At 38.9% G+C, this 15387-nt stretch overlaps 1 protein-coding gene across 4 annotated transcripts in view; it reads left to right on the forward strand.

Moving 5' to 3' along the window:
* The first annotated feature begins 1303 nt into the window (after positions 1–1303).
* klhl13 (kelch-like family member 13) overlaps positions 1304–15387 on the forward strand; it is a 39722-nt gene continuing 25638 nt past the window's right edge. For 2 of the 4 annotated variants that reach the window (XM_039777624.1, XM_039777626.1), the window contains exons 1-2: positions 1304–1430; positions 2845–2916. In XM_039777624.1, coding sequence (XP_039633558.1) covers positions 2864–2916 — 53 coding nt within the window. In that variant the 5' untranslated portion in view covers positions 1304–1430; positions 2845–2863. Of the gene's footprint in view, positions 1431–2844; positions 2917–7618; positions 7964–15387 lie in introns of those variants that run through there. The other 2 variants (XM_039777625.1, XM_039777623.1) reach the window with 2 other exon arrangements.

Genomic DNA, 15387 nt, shown 5'->3' on the forward strand with positions numbered 1-15387 from the left:
AAAATAATCACTGTTGCTTTAAACTATTTAATTATCCTCAGGCATGTTTAAATGTCAGTAACTAAACCCCAAACTCAGTGTGATTTGCATCACAAGGTTGTTTTTTAAGCAGGCTTTGGTAATGAACAACGAACAATTCACTTTATAGGAGGTTTTCAAATATAGGGTTGACTCTTTGTCTATCTTTTCTTCATCTTTTGTGTATAAAAAAATGAACCTATAAATTAATTACAACAACAATATGCTGAGATTAGGGTGGTCTAAGGATCTTGAAACTTCTATAGCATTAAACAACCCTCAAAGAGAAATATCAGGCATTATAAAATAAATAAATAAATGTCACACCTTTTTCTTGTGACAAAGCTGCATTCTTTATATGAACAATTAATCAAATGACTACAGTGTGTGAAAGGGGTCACTTTTAGTGATAGATTTAACATCTAACGCTGTTAAAGTTAAGCCTATTTTACAGGTTGTGCTGCATACTACATTTTGATTGTCTGCTTTGTTGAGGAAGCTTCTGTGTGGAGATAAGGAGGAAATGTGTGTGTGTGTGTGTGTGTGTGTGTGTGTGTGTGTGTGTGTGTGTGTGTGTGTGTGTGTGTGTGTGTGTGTGTGTGTGTGTGTGTGTGTGTGTGTGTGTGTGTGTAGGGGGGGTCATACTATTATTAAGAAAAACCTGCTTTAGCAATACTGTACTTTATTATGGTCATGTTAATAATGAAAATGTAACTTACATTTGAGAGAAAGAGACATAAGTATCAGAACTTATTGTGATAAGAGTAGGTTAGAGGGAGTTATAATGCAAGCAGAGGTATTACAGAGGTATTACAGTATTAAATATATATAGGCCTATATATATTTAACAAACTTTGATTGTTACAGCCAGCAACCACAACCACATCCACTGCCTCTATGCTGTTACTGTAACCGATAAGGTAAGTCTATCCTAATATTGAACCCAAAAAGTCCTACTTCTGCTTTTGTAAAAATGACAGCATGCAAAGTATTTTGCATCAAAGACATGTGTGTGCCCTTTTTACTTTTCGAAAATTGAGTAAAGCCTACTTGTAACAGAGAGCCTTTCATTTTCCTTATAACTACTGGTGGGCTGGGCGTTTCGAGTTAACACTAAATTACCACAATTATTAGTTTGTCAAGCAAAGCAATACAGACATTTGTTTCAGGGTACAACGCTTCACAGAAATACGACTCCTCTTTAGAAACACTTTATTTAGTAACGGAAGTTTTGAGCCAATGAGAGAAGATTGCCATACTCTTCCACCAATGGAAAGTGTGGATGTTCCAGCTCTCCTAGTAAGCGAAAACTGCATTGGATAAAACAAGGAAGGAGGCTCCAGTGGTATAAGTGGATTTAAGGGCTTGGAAGGAAAACAAGGACGGTAGTTAACGTTATCTCGTTGTCGAAGGTATGGAATTTGTTATTTAAAAGTTTAGAGAGTGTATTTAGGATACGTAGGGTGATTGAAATATAATGTTAAGCGCAACAAATACCAGGTTGACAGGTAGTCACAGCCTAATGCTGCTGGTGGCAAACCAACCAACCAGACTAACTAACTAACCCAACTAACTCAAGTGGTTAAGACCCCGGTCTTTTATAGTGTCTTTACTTAAGGTAACATAGCTAGCGGATGATGTTTAACGACAATTTACGTAACAGTCATATAGTCGGCTGTCCTGATCTAACGTTATTTTAAGCTAGCCAGTGTTAATGTTAAAAGGTTAGCTTGGCTAGTTAGCCTTAGCCTGTTCCCACTGATCTAACGAATGTGTTGAAGCAACATGGCCAGACAATTAGCAAAGCTCCGATATGACAGCGTTACCTCTTGTGACAATATACTTGTTTAGTCTGGCTACATAAACACTAACATTTTAAATCATGATAGCCTACAGCCTTTGCTAGCAAGCAAGTCAGCTACCTCGCCGTGGACTTCTAGTTTCTCTCTACATGTATCACACACACTTAGCTGTTAAAGGACAGACCTGTCCGACTTCGTGCCTGGAGTTCAGCGTGCAGCTTGTTGCAGAGGCAAACAGTCTACTCCATCGGAACTGATCACTAAAATCACTTTAACGTGTTTATAACAACAGGAACTAAGAAGCAACTATTGAGGAAACTTTACCGTACCCAAAGTGTGTGTGTGTGTGTGTGTGTGTACCAGTTGCAATTATTTTAAAGCATCGAGACCTCGTAGTACTCCCTTTTATTTTGTGCATCATGTCAGCAGCTGACAGTCAGCTGAATTCCAAAATACTAGGGAGATTATTCTGTCAAGTAACACATATACGGCATACTGTATTTTTAGCTTCAATTAGCCTAGTTCTGTGTAAAGCAACAAGTTAGACATATATGCAACTGTCACATTTCAGCAGGGGATTGGGGTCGAGAAACGCCATACACCAATTTTACATCCAAAATGAACAATGACATTTATTCATATTACTATGAATTACCCCACTCTCAGAAGTAATACACATGCTTTATGGAGATAAAGTCTGTCAAACACACGAATGTTTGCTTTTCAGGATATACTGAAAGCTATGGGTAAAAAATTTAATATTTCTCCATTACAACAATGATATATTGTCCCAATTAGGAAATGCATTGTTAACATGTAAAATAGTATGCAGACTGCAAAACATAAAAAAAAGGGTTCTGTTAAAAGTGCAGTTTTAAAACGACTGACTTGCAAGTACCGAATCAAATCTTGTCTACATGTAACAGCTTTATCTTGTTTTTCTTGGATGAAATTGAATGATTGTTTTTTTGGGAAAAAAAAGACTGCATTCAAATGTTGAAAGTACCGTGTTTATGTTTTTGAGGTGTGGTTTTGGCGAGGGTATGGAGCACCCTGTACACCGAGGGGAGACGATGCCTATTGGACTACATGACAGGTAATGTGCAATGTGTATTAAATTATTAGTTTGCTAGCAAAGTGAATATGTGTATTAATTTACTTTAATTGAACACATTCCACTTTCATCTTAACAAACTGTTAACAAGAAGTATTAGCTTTTTGTAAACCAGGCAAAATTACTTGTGAAAAAAGAAGCAACTTTTGACTCAGGATTGAGGGTTGACCTTTCTTAAAATGTATACAGTATAGCAGTTGTCAGTCTGGGCTAGGAAATGGCTTCCACCTGGGATCGGAGGTGTTAATCAGGTAATCCCTGATTAGAGGAAAGAAAAGCGGTAGGACTGTGGTACTCAATGACCAGGGTTGAGAACCACTGCTAAGAGTCTTACCAGAGTTTCACTCAATGACTTGAAATATATTACAGTGTTTCCGCTAAAATGGCCTGCGCATAATGTTGGGTAATTTATCACAATTTGCCAGCAGTCATCTTATCACTCAAACAGTATTGTCACAGCTGTCTTTGACTATTTGCTTTTGCCTTTTTGTATACAAACACTGCAATATTTTTTTTTTTTTTTTTTTTTTTAAACCAAGGCCCATTGTTGGTGCCGGCAAACAAACTAATCTTTTTACGAGCTGCAGGCATGTACTTTCTTCTCCACTCTCAACAAAATGTCCGCAAACAATGCAAAATTAGGGAATAGCATGAACATATTAAGATCAAGCCTATGACTTCCAGTATGAGAGGCACCACATTTGGCCCAGTTTTTCTCGAGTTCGCTACAAAAAATATAGGTTTGACCGCAAGGAAGCTGCAGAAGAGCTGAAAGTAAGACGTGGAGAAAATACACAAACTTTTGTTTAATGTAAAACCTTAGTTCTATAATTAGCAGGGGTATCTCACATTATGAGCAACAGAAACTCCACGTCAGCCATGATTGGGCACACCCAAACACATGGCTGTCAGGAAGAAAATATACTTTAGGCTTGTACCACATATTTCAAACACCTTCTCTGTGCTTCTTGCAGAGGTTCCTTATTTCTGGGACCCAACTGTTTCTCAGGGACCTAGCTTCTCCAGTACACAGTGACTTGTGTGTTTATGTGGTAATTACTCTGCAATCTAACATGATAAAATATATCAGTTGTGATTTTTAAACAGTGCTTAGTTTCTGTTGACATCAATGACAGAAAACAAGGAAGATGCAAGCCAGTTGAAGCATAGCCTGCTTGAAAATTGTGTAGATACAAGATCCGATGACCTATGAGTTTTACTGATTACGTGTTTATTTCTTGCATACCTTACTGTAGGTACCAAACGGTTGCATACAGACTCTTCTTGGGATTAGACTTGCACATTGAAATACTAGGACAATGAGCCTGATAGTTTTTATGTGTTAGATACAATCTGTTGGCAAAATATTCTTCTTTACTTGTAAACAGAATTGTCACTGTGTGAGGTGGATGAGACACTACTGCACCAACTGGATGAGCAGTTATATAGAACATCAATAACAGATACTAAAAAGACAGTTGGCTTGTTTAAATGAATGAAAGAAGCATAAAGCAGTACGACATCTGTTCTCCCTCAGTTTAGATTGAGGGAGGGATAGATTTAGTTTGATTTAGGTGACTGGATGAGAGCGTGCAGAAGCTCTGCGACTCAGAAAACAATTCAAATCTCTGTCCGTCTTGGATGCTGAGATATATTGCCACCAAAGAAACAACGGCATGAGTATGAGATGGAGGAGATAAGAAAGTCTCTTAACTTTATGTGGGTGGAAATAAGCAAAGTGGCAAACCAACAAACAAAACTACTTGGGGTAATGCACGAAGTACGGTAGCTGAAGTTAACAAATAAAGGCGAAGGATAAGAAAATGACTGACCTGGAGCGACGAGTAGATGACATGGAACAATATTCTAGAACGGATGACTTGATGATAATGGACTTGTGACAAAACATCAAACCTACACTCGAGTGACTGACGGGGGAAAAAGGTGAAGAAGCTAAACCGAATGAGCTCTGAAGTCCCCCGAAAAGCAAGTGATTCAGTTCTTTGAAAACCACAGTACTAATATACAAGGCGATTTCAGCATGTCACACACTTCCTAGGAAGGACAGTAACGCCAAACATGAATTACATGAACGCACAACGACTGTTATGAGTGGATCGGATATGGATATCTCTTTACCATTTAGAGATGTGAATGATGATAACCTTGGCGGAATAGGATTATTGGAATATACAGGTAGCTGTCAATATGAGCATGAGAAATACGACGAGCTGAACTTGAAAACATTTGACTACACAGAAAGGGGGGGGGGGGAAGTAATGTATATTTGGAATTAACGTGGAAAAAATGCTGTTCTTTATCAGTGCTTTTGTTTTGTATTTTTTGGGCATTATCAATCCTGATAGTAATTTTATATCTTGTTTTTGTGGATACTGTTACTTTTGTAGTTATTTGATTCCTACTGATGCTTTTTGTCTGTGTATCACTGGCTAGTTAAAGAACATTAGCTTTGTTCCTTCTGATTGAAATAGTTAAACTGGATATTTATCTCTTAGATAGTGGTTGCGAGGGGCTTTATATAGTTTAAAGCTTCACTTTTACCTAAAATGACCTTGTATGTTTTATATTATTCTGAATTACATCAGCAGTTACTAGTTCTTAATCCTTTGCACAATAATCCATCAAATCTAATTGATTTGATAAAAGTGGGGCAAGAGGATAGGCGTGACAACTTCTGTTTTCAGTGAGATATGAATTTTTTTTTTTTTTCCTGGTTCCCACATTAGGTACAGACAGCATTGCGCCCTCTCATCTGCTAAAACCCTCTTTTAATTTTTTTACACTGATTTTTACACAAGTGATCCTGGTGGCCTAGAGGTTAAGGCGCCATTATACTCGGTTGAACTCTTTTCCAGCATAACCCGACCATGTGTGTCTCTGGCCGTGGAGCTCTGTTGAATAATTTAGGAAAAGTTTCTCATTCCAGAGGGGTCATTAGCTAGTGCTAATTGGAAAGTCTAGTGGAACCAGATATACAGTGATAGTGGTTGGACATTAAAGGGCCTGGTTATAGGTCAAAACATAATTTAACAAGAATACTGGGCTCCAATAGGAACGCTCACTCACCTTTTGGCACATTTAATTGGGTATTGACAACTGACAAGTTCCGTAAAATGTATTACATAGCTTTAAACTCTGGAGTTTGTGAAATTGGTACTGGCACTTTCTAGCAGGTGGTAATAGTCATTACGTGTATACAGGTGTATGCCAAACTGTTGGTCCACCTCTATTGCTTTACATTAGTCATGTTTCCATCTAATTGTCAAGCGATTCGAAGACAGTGCGAATTAGAAGCGTTTCCATCAACTGGTTTAGAGCGCATAAACTAGACTACGCAAAGCGTAGTTTCGTCACAAGTTGACATTACGCATGGTTGTAGATTGCAAACCGGCTTGCTAAATCAAAGAGTTTAAAAGCTAAGTTCTTTGGCTAAATGGAGAGAGGTAGCATCGTACAAGTTGGCCACCTGTGCAGAATACAGGGTTGTGGCAGAGACATTTGGTGTCAGTAAGACAACCGTTCACCGCTGTGTATACGCGGTGTGCAGGGCCATACAATTCAAGCTGTTGAACCAATTTGTCAATATACCCGACGTGGCTGAGGCACAGGCAATAGTGCACCGCAACTCCGCTACGCACCTTGTGTACAAGTGTACGGCACAATGGGTGGGACCCATTTCCCGATCCTTCCCCCATCCGATGGATACCGGGACTAAAGTCATGTGAGTTACATGTTCGCTACGTCACAACTTATTCGGCAAAGCAGTTTCCATGTCCCATTTTGCGGATTAACTCTTTTTCGAAAAAGGCAAAAACCACCTCAAGTGAGCGTAAAAACATTTGCGAATTTGAGGACGTTTTTTTTTTTTTCTTCAAATTTTGCCGTTTCCATCAACATTTTCTAATATAAAATACGTTGATGGAAACCCCACTATTAATTGCACTAGATTGCACTATGAATGCTTACGAATAATGCTCATTTATCCTACTGTCTGTTTTGTTTTGCCAAAGCCCAAAACACAGCCGCGTCCAAAAATGATATGTGGGAAAGTCTATATTTAAAGTAGAGGAATTTGTAATTTCAGTCTTCTTTGTTGCTCTCCAAATCTTAAAACTTATACCATAACACATTCCATATAAAACCAAATACCATGGTGACAACACCATATGGTGAAACAATACATTTTAATTTTGTGACATTTCACTACTACATCCGCTAGGAAAATAATATCTCTATAGTGCTCCTATTGTTTTATGAAAAATAATCATTTATCTTAAAAGCCACACTTCAACGCATTAAGGAATAACTGTGCATCATTGGATTATGAAAGACTTCCAGTTGTAGCTTGTAGATTTTATTTTAATTTCACTGAATGCAATAAAATTTGACACAAAATCACTTGTTGAATCCTAGAGAATGGCAAATGTATTTGGTTCAAGCTTACTGAATTGTATACATGTCATAAGAGTTGTTTCTATTTCTCCTACTCTTTTATCTCCCTTCCAATTCTTTACATAGCAAGTCCAGAACTGTAATCACAACTCCTTTTAACAAGGTGGCACTGTTGCTCAGCTACTGGGCTTATTTACGAACCCTGAAAGGGTGATGGAAGGCTGGGCTTCTCCCCCCCTCCTACCACGAGACAACCGTGAATGCAGCAGGGCAAGTAGTCGTGGTGGATGCAATCTATTGGCTTCTCAGTGCTGCTGCTAAAGTCACAACCCTGACCGTAGCCTGCACAGCCTCTGCCAGTGTATTTCTGTAGCTGCTGCTCCTGCTGCTGCCACTGCTGCTCTCCCTCCCCCTTAAATGGTGTGGGCAGAGTGGGATGGAAGAAGGCATTGGAAACCTTTTCATGGAAATGGTCTTTGCTGTTGGTATTGCTGTAGCACCATTCTGGTGACAACAACATGCCGTTGAAATGGAAAAGCGGTTCGCCTGTTAGCTGGAAATTCCCAGTGCCAGTTCTTAAGACATCCAGGTCCTCACCCCTTTCGCCTGCCTACATGTGAGTAAGCGCTTAATAGCATTTTCATTATTCCATTGTGGTTATGTATATGGAGACAGATGTGTTTGCTCTTCAGATTTTCTATTCATTTTTTTTTTTTTTGTAAATTATTGTGATACCATTTATTTTTTTGTTGCAGCCCTAATTAGGCAGAATGCGATTGAGCCTCGTAGTGTGTCAGGAGACTTGCCTTGTCCAGCATGCATTTTATGGTTCGCTGGCAGAATGCTTCTCTCTTGGTCATTTTGCCGCTAGTCTGGGCATGGCAAGCACCACATCCCCGACTCTTGCCCTCTCCCTGTGGCTATGTTTATTTGGGAACAGGGACTCAGCAGCTTGGGAGGAGCCTGCCTTTGTCAGGATGTCTGGCGTGCCCTGGTTTAGAAGCTATTGTCATCCGGTACTGTTCAGGAGGGGGGAGGGTAGAATGGAACTGCCTCTCACAGCCTCTCGCCATCCTCTCTTTACCCCTTTTCTCGACCTCTTCTGAAATAGACAAGTGTCTTGTTTAACTTTTGTAACATGGCTTTGGCCTACAGAGAGTGAGAACCAAAATCTTCTCAAAAAATAAACACCGTTTTTAATGGCAAGTGAGGCTAGCAGATTTCCTGAAGGTAATTTCATTGGCTAACAAGGCTTTCTTGGACGGATTTTTACAAAATTGTATTTAAGCAGACTTCAGTTATCATGCAGCGTTACTTATACGCTTAAGTGCTTAATTCTGCTAGTTTTACAGAAATGTTTATTTTTAACATTACTGCATCACAGCAAGATCAATTCATGCTCCAACCTCAGTGAAACAGGTGACATCTGCAACATGGCTAATTCTAAATGTACAGAATATGCACATTTTCCATATAGCCTTTACTTTCCAAGTAAACCTTAAGGAAGTCTTGACTAAATTGTGTCACTTTTGTAAGCTCTTTACAAAATGGCATGGTGAATGCTTCACTATTGGCATTATTGACTTGGTGATTATGGTTTTAATCTTTTTATTTTACTAGGGTAGTTTAGCACACGCACACACACACCCACCCATACAAACACGCACACACATATACACACACCTGGAGGCTGTCTGTCCAGTACAACCACAGTCTTATCTGTTGGCCACTGAGCAGCTGTTGGGGGGTTAAGGGCCTTGCTCAAGGGCACCAGCAAATGAGGTGTAGGCACTGGTTATTTACTTCCTCACCCAGTTTTATCCAGTCTGTAGATCACGCAAGCAACCTTCAACTTATTTTAGCTTAATTGCTAACATCATAGGATCTGTAACAGACAACATTGTTCAGTACATTATTTAGTGGAACAGTGAGCTAAAATTGTCAATTTCCATCTTTTCCAGTTTAAAAACTCCAGTCTGCAGATACTATGTTCTTCATTCTTAGTGATTTATTTGGACTCTTAGTGTGTAATAAAGCTCTTTCAAAATAAAGCAGCACAAGGAAACACCAAGTGGGACCATAGACCAAAAAATGTATTTATCACTTTTAAGTATTTTTGTTTGTCATGGACCTCCTTGGAGAAAATTTGTGTTGTGTTTTTATCACTTCATAATTTAAATACCCAGTGGTATGCCTGTAACAACACAGCAAATGTTTATACTTGCTATATCATTTAGAATGTCTATATAAATAGTCATAGACCAGCCATGTGCTATAAATTTCTGTTTGGTGTACCAATTGTATTACTTCTCAGGATATTTTAATCTTGATAGATCATCTTTTTTGACTTGGTGGCAGTTAATTTTTAAAAACTCTACTTTTCTTTAAATAAACAATGCTGTGTCAGTGCATTAAAGGTGAACTACTACTGTATTTAATGAGTTATGAGTGCTGGTATCTCCGCAAGAAGAGGATCTTCACATCAGCATTTTTACATGTCTTTTAAAAGATTAAGACAACTCTCCCAATTAGGCTTGGGCATCGTTTAGATTTTAACGATTCTGATACCAATTCCGATTCTTCCTTTCGATTCCGGTTCTTATCGATTCTCGATTCCGATTCTTTGAGTGGTGGAGTTGAAACGGGTCACATGCTTAATTCACAAATAAGAGGAACGTTTTATTTTGATTCAAAGGTGGGTTGCAGTTTGATGGGGCTTTTTCAATGTAAAATAAAGCCACACTAGAGCACTGCTTACTGTGCTCCATGGCCGCAACACAACAAGCGCCTGGCCGCTACAGAAACCAAAACTTGTGCATGTTAAATTTGGAACCCATGATAAGATTTGAAACCAAATCCTCCAAACGATTCCAATAAAGAAATGATTCCGATGGAGTGGTAATTTTTGAAACGATTCCAAGTAGGAATCGGTTCTCAACGCCCAACCCTACTCCCAATGGAGACTCAAGGATGAGAGTGCATCAAGTGTTCTTAAGTGGCTGCGCACACAATAGCTAGTGAAGCTTAGTCAAGCTTTGAGGCTCCACCTTACTCTGCCCCACCAGACCACTTGCTATTTTGAAACGTGTATATTGTAAGCTGTATTTGAAGGCAGGCTGATATTGGGCCCCCAATTATAGGTTACTCTGTGGTCAGGGAGAAGTCACTCTTTATAGGCCCTTTGAGTGGTGCCTCTGTCCGTTTGGCTTTAGAGACATTTTTAACTTGGTATGTTGCTCTGGTAATCTTTGTATATGTATCCAAAGCAGCAGAACGATGGAGGAAACATGAGAGACCTTTTTGAAACACCTGATGTACACAAAGTATAAAGAATTAAGATTTGTTTTCACAATGTGCTGTCTGGTTTGAAACCACTCTAATCTATATATAGACTGGTGAACTGCCTGTGGTGCAGATGTCATGCTAGCAAGGAATGGTTAAGGTTCACTGCCAGTATGGCCCATGGAATAATCTGCTGCTCAGTAAAACGCCATTGGGTTTATCTTTCACCCCCACAAGAAATCCTTGTATGCCATCCCTCATCTTACAGTGCTTCAGTACTAAGCACTTAATATGTGTGACTGCTGTCTTTAGTAATCACCTCTTGGAGGCGTCCTGGTGAGCCAGCAACCTCAGCCTGTTCGATTCAAGGCGGGGACCTTTAGTACATGTCATACCTCTTTTCTCTCTCCCCATTTTCCCTGTCACTCTTTGTCAACGAGCTCATTACGCAAAAATGGGAGAAAATCAATCCTTCAAAGAACATCTAAAAATGAAATAACATCTGGCACATTTTGTCCTTTTTATATTTTGCTTTAGCACATTAGTCTAAAAGTGACTGCTGCTGTCCCTTGGTTCTACTGATTTTATATATATATATATTTCTTTTGTTTGAAAGAAAGTTTGCTGCTCCTAAAATGGCTCAAGACTTTTCTTAAAGCTACCTAGTCTTTACAAATACGTCTAGTGTTAGTTAAAGCGTAACTCTCGCCAAAATGCATCCTGGGGTAATTTTGTGAATGTACGTGAGTCAAACTTTAGTTTAAAAGCATATTTAGGACTGAAGCGCCACTTTTAAAATTCGCCGTATTCTCGTTTTTTGGGTAAAATGGCCTTTTGAATGGGAGTGCTAGGGGCACTCTCATGCTAGTCTTTAGTTTTGCAGCACTCAGCGCAGCTGTTATTGTTTCCGGCCACTACCACCTCGGCAGTCAAAACGAGTCGATATCCGAATGCGAATGAATGGACTCTATATGAGGCTCCTTTTTCAACTACAAGGTCAATATTGTTTTTCAATAACGACAAAACAACGACTTATCCGTGCATTTATATGGAACTAAGCTTTAGGAGCTTTCCGTCTTTACTCTCCTCCCTGTTATGTTGCATTCGGAAATCTATTGTTTTTGACTGATAAAATGGCTGCGGCCGGAAACAACAACAGCTGCGGTAAGTTGCACAAAAACTTTCTTTTTAGTAAATCTGTGTACACAAACAATGTTGTCAATGCTTGCGTTAAGGTGTAGAGCTCCTGGTGATACTTCGAGCAAAGTTTCATGTTGTGTTGATTTTGAGACTAGCATGAGAGTGCCCCTAGCTCTCCCATTCAAAAGGCCATTTGACCCAAAAACGAGAATACGGTGAATCTTAAAAGTGTCGATTCGGTCCTAAATATACTTTTAAACTAAAGATTGACTCACGTACATTCACAAAATTACCCTAGGATGCATTCTGGCGAGAGTTACGCTTTAAAGCCAGTGGGACAGGATACAATCCCATACAGTTTGTACAGCTATAGGGGAAATGAAAGCTTAACAGAATTTTGTGAATGTAGGTGCTTCACATGTCTCATGTGGCTGTCAAATCTTTCTGCTGAATCTCCTGTGCAACTGCTATGAGTCTGTAAGGTAAATGCCCCATTAGTTTACATTCTTCAAATCCCACTTAATTAATTTGTTTGATCAATTAAACAATTCATCAATTCTAAAATAATAGGAACATAGTTGATTTAATAGCTGACATCAAACTGAATAAGAGCTGGGTTTGCACTTATTTACTTTGACTTTGAACATCATCTGACAAGCAAGACTTTTATGTTTAAAAATACATAAAACTGGAATTGCACTGGAGGGTCTCACCAGATATATCACAATGTGATTTATGTGTTAATTGGACTCAGTTGGGGATGATATGCCAGCAGAGATTTTAAAACTACAGTGCTGTTCTTAGCCAACCTTCTGTATGATTGAACTCTTAAGTGCAATTAAGGATAGATCACAAACCCACACATTAATGTATAGATACAATTCTTAAAGAAGTAGCACACATTATGAGATACATATTTAAATATACAGGATGTGTGTCTTTCGGAGCTGTTGTCAGAACCTAATGATGTAACGGTTACTTATTCTTACATGTGTCGGCTTCTCCATTTTGATGGAAGGCAGAGAATCAGCTGGTGTGCCACATTAGCTAAAAAGAAGCTAAACTGAAACAACCTGCTGTTTAAATAAAGACGTGAATGATTAATATGCTCTCTAAATTCCTGTCTAGATAGTCACTGATGATCACAGTGATGTGGAACAATATATGATCATTTTTATAAAACATTTTAAATGACCTTGCTTAATTGTTTTCTTGAAAACCACTGAATATTGTGTGCAACATCTGCCACTGTTTTAAAATGAGTGTAATGGTTTTGATATTGATGTGTCACATGCACTCTGTTGCTTGAAAGATTATCAACTTTGGAGAATTGCAATGGAGCATTTAATTTGGAATACACATTTAGTTCTTGCTGACTTGTGGCCATTTTGTACAAAATGCAAGAGCTGCACGGTGACAGGGATCATTGAAAGGCCAGAGGAGGGGATGCATAGGCAGTCTGGCTGGTAGAGCTTCAAGTGAGTTCAGTCAGGTAAGACTGTCATGTCTGTGCTCATCACACACACACACACACACACACACACACACACACACACACACACACACACACACACACACACACACACACACACACACACACACCTGAACCTTGATGAAGTGTAACCACACAGTTGACCAGTCAGTGTAAATGATAAATATGATATTTAAAAACAAAACCAAAAGAAAAGAATTGCAGAAACATGAATGAACTGAGTTAATAATCTTACTGATTGCCTTGGCCAAAATATCTGTTCTTGCAGGTTTGAAGACTGGATTGGAAAACCAAATCTGCATCCATTCTACAGCAGAGGTTCCCAAAACTCTAATCTAAGTAGATGATTCTAAATCCGGATCCTATCAGCGGGTCAGGTCAAAGCTACCTTACTCTTTGCCAGTTCCATCTTTTTATACTGTAGCACAAAACGGAACACTTTTTCACTTACCGAAGGGTGGGGCCTGGGTAGAGCATTACGGTTTGTAATTTGGTTTTAAACAACTGAGTCTCTTGCCGTTTCTTGAATCTCTCTAATGATTTCAGCGTTGGTCCTTACAAACAGAAGTTCCCCTCACCTCGTCATCCCTCCAGTTTCCTTGCTGTCTTAGTGTAATTGGGTCTTCCGTCTGATGTCTGATCCAACTGAATTGGACATTTGCGTTCTCACATACAGCTCCACTGGGTAATTTCTGGATAATTTAAGGGGGCTGCAGTGCATGTGTGAATGGAGCTATAGTTTCATATTGTGAATTAATTGTAATTTGCCAGGGGAATTAAAAGTATATAAAAACTTCAATATTGTTGACCTGTATGATCGTGGAAGGATCTACAATAATTGTGAATCCCTGTTTAGATAGTGGCAGATTAAGCTCCTTTGTATGCAAAGCTATGCCCCTCTACTTATTTGTGTACAGGCAGAATTATGCTGACACGTCTTATTCCCCATTGCTTTGACACATCTCTGGCCTTTTTGTTTAGTTTCTGGATTCTGTCCATGGGTTCACACCCCCTACTCGGTCTGCATATGTTAAATAATTCCACATATCTTCAGTGATAAGTAATTCACTGTATTTGGAGCTTTTTCTCAAAAAAGAGGAATGCAAGCTTTCTTCACAAATTAGTATTATTCTGGCTGTAGTTGTCCTTTTTGGTTTGCACATACTCAACTGGGTCATGTTCTTTCTTACAGCATCTTTCAGGTTGATCTAGCATTTGGTACATGTTGACAGATTGTCCACTCCACCCACACGCATACACATTATGAAGCTTGTTTGGCTTTAACCACTTGTGGTGCAGCTTGAAACTGTTAAAACTCAATTTTAGGTATTTAAATCCCCCAGCCCTTACTGATGTAACAGCCTTAACCTTAAAGTGCTCTCTGATTATAAAGTGGAATTACAGACTCTTTATAGCGTACAGACTGCTTAGATTATTAGCATGATTGGAGCAATTATCTGGAGAACATGGATAGTTTATCCTGGACAGAGTGAGCCGCTAATACTTTGGCAATATCAGTGGACCTACTGCTTAACATAATTCAAAAACCAAATCACTAAACAGCTGCTTCATGCAATTCTTATATCTGTCAGCATATACTTTGTGACACCCTGGGGGGTTGTTTTCACATGTTTTCAAATTTTATTACACTTTTACTGAAGCTCATGAAGACAACCTCTAATACTGGAACTCGTGTTTTCTCTCAGTTCGATTTCAATCTAATCTAATTTTAAATCAGAACTCCATGTGTGATTTTTCACCATTTACAAGTCTGTAAATAGTACATCGCAGTTGATTGAGCCACAGTATTAATTAGGAAAGGGCCAATTTTCAGCAGAATGGGAAGAGCAAACATTTGTCAGACACATGGAACACAGATGTTTGAAATAGTCTGATAAGTGATCACTTCCTTTTTACTGGAAGTCTATGAATGGACGAAAAAGAAAATGGCTCATTGTAAAAATAGCTGTATTCATTATGATGATTACCATATTCACATTTTCATATTGCAAGCCATCCACCAGACCTGGTGTCACATTTTAGATGCACCACCGTCCGTTTGATGGAATAGAAGACGGAATGAGAGATGACTTTTAAGACCGCACAACTACCTCTTTTTCTCTGCC

Source organism: Perca fluviatilis, chromosome 16 (assembly GCF_010015445.1).
Source record: "Perca fluviatilis chromosome 16, GENO_Pfluv_1.0, whole genome shotgun sequence".
Taxonomy (NCBI): Eukaryota; Metazoa; Chordata; class Actinopteri; order Perciformes; family Percidae; genus Perca; species Perca fluviatilis.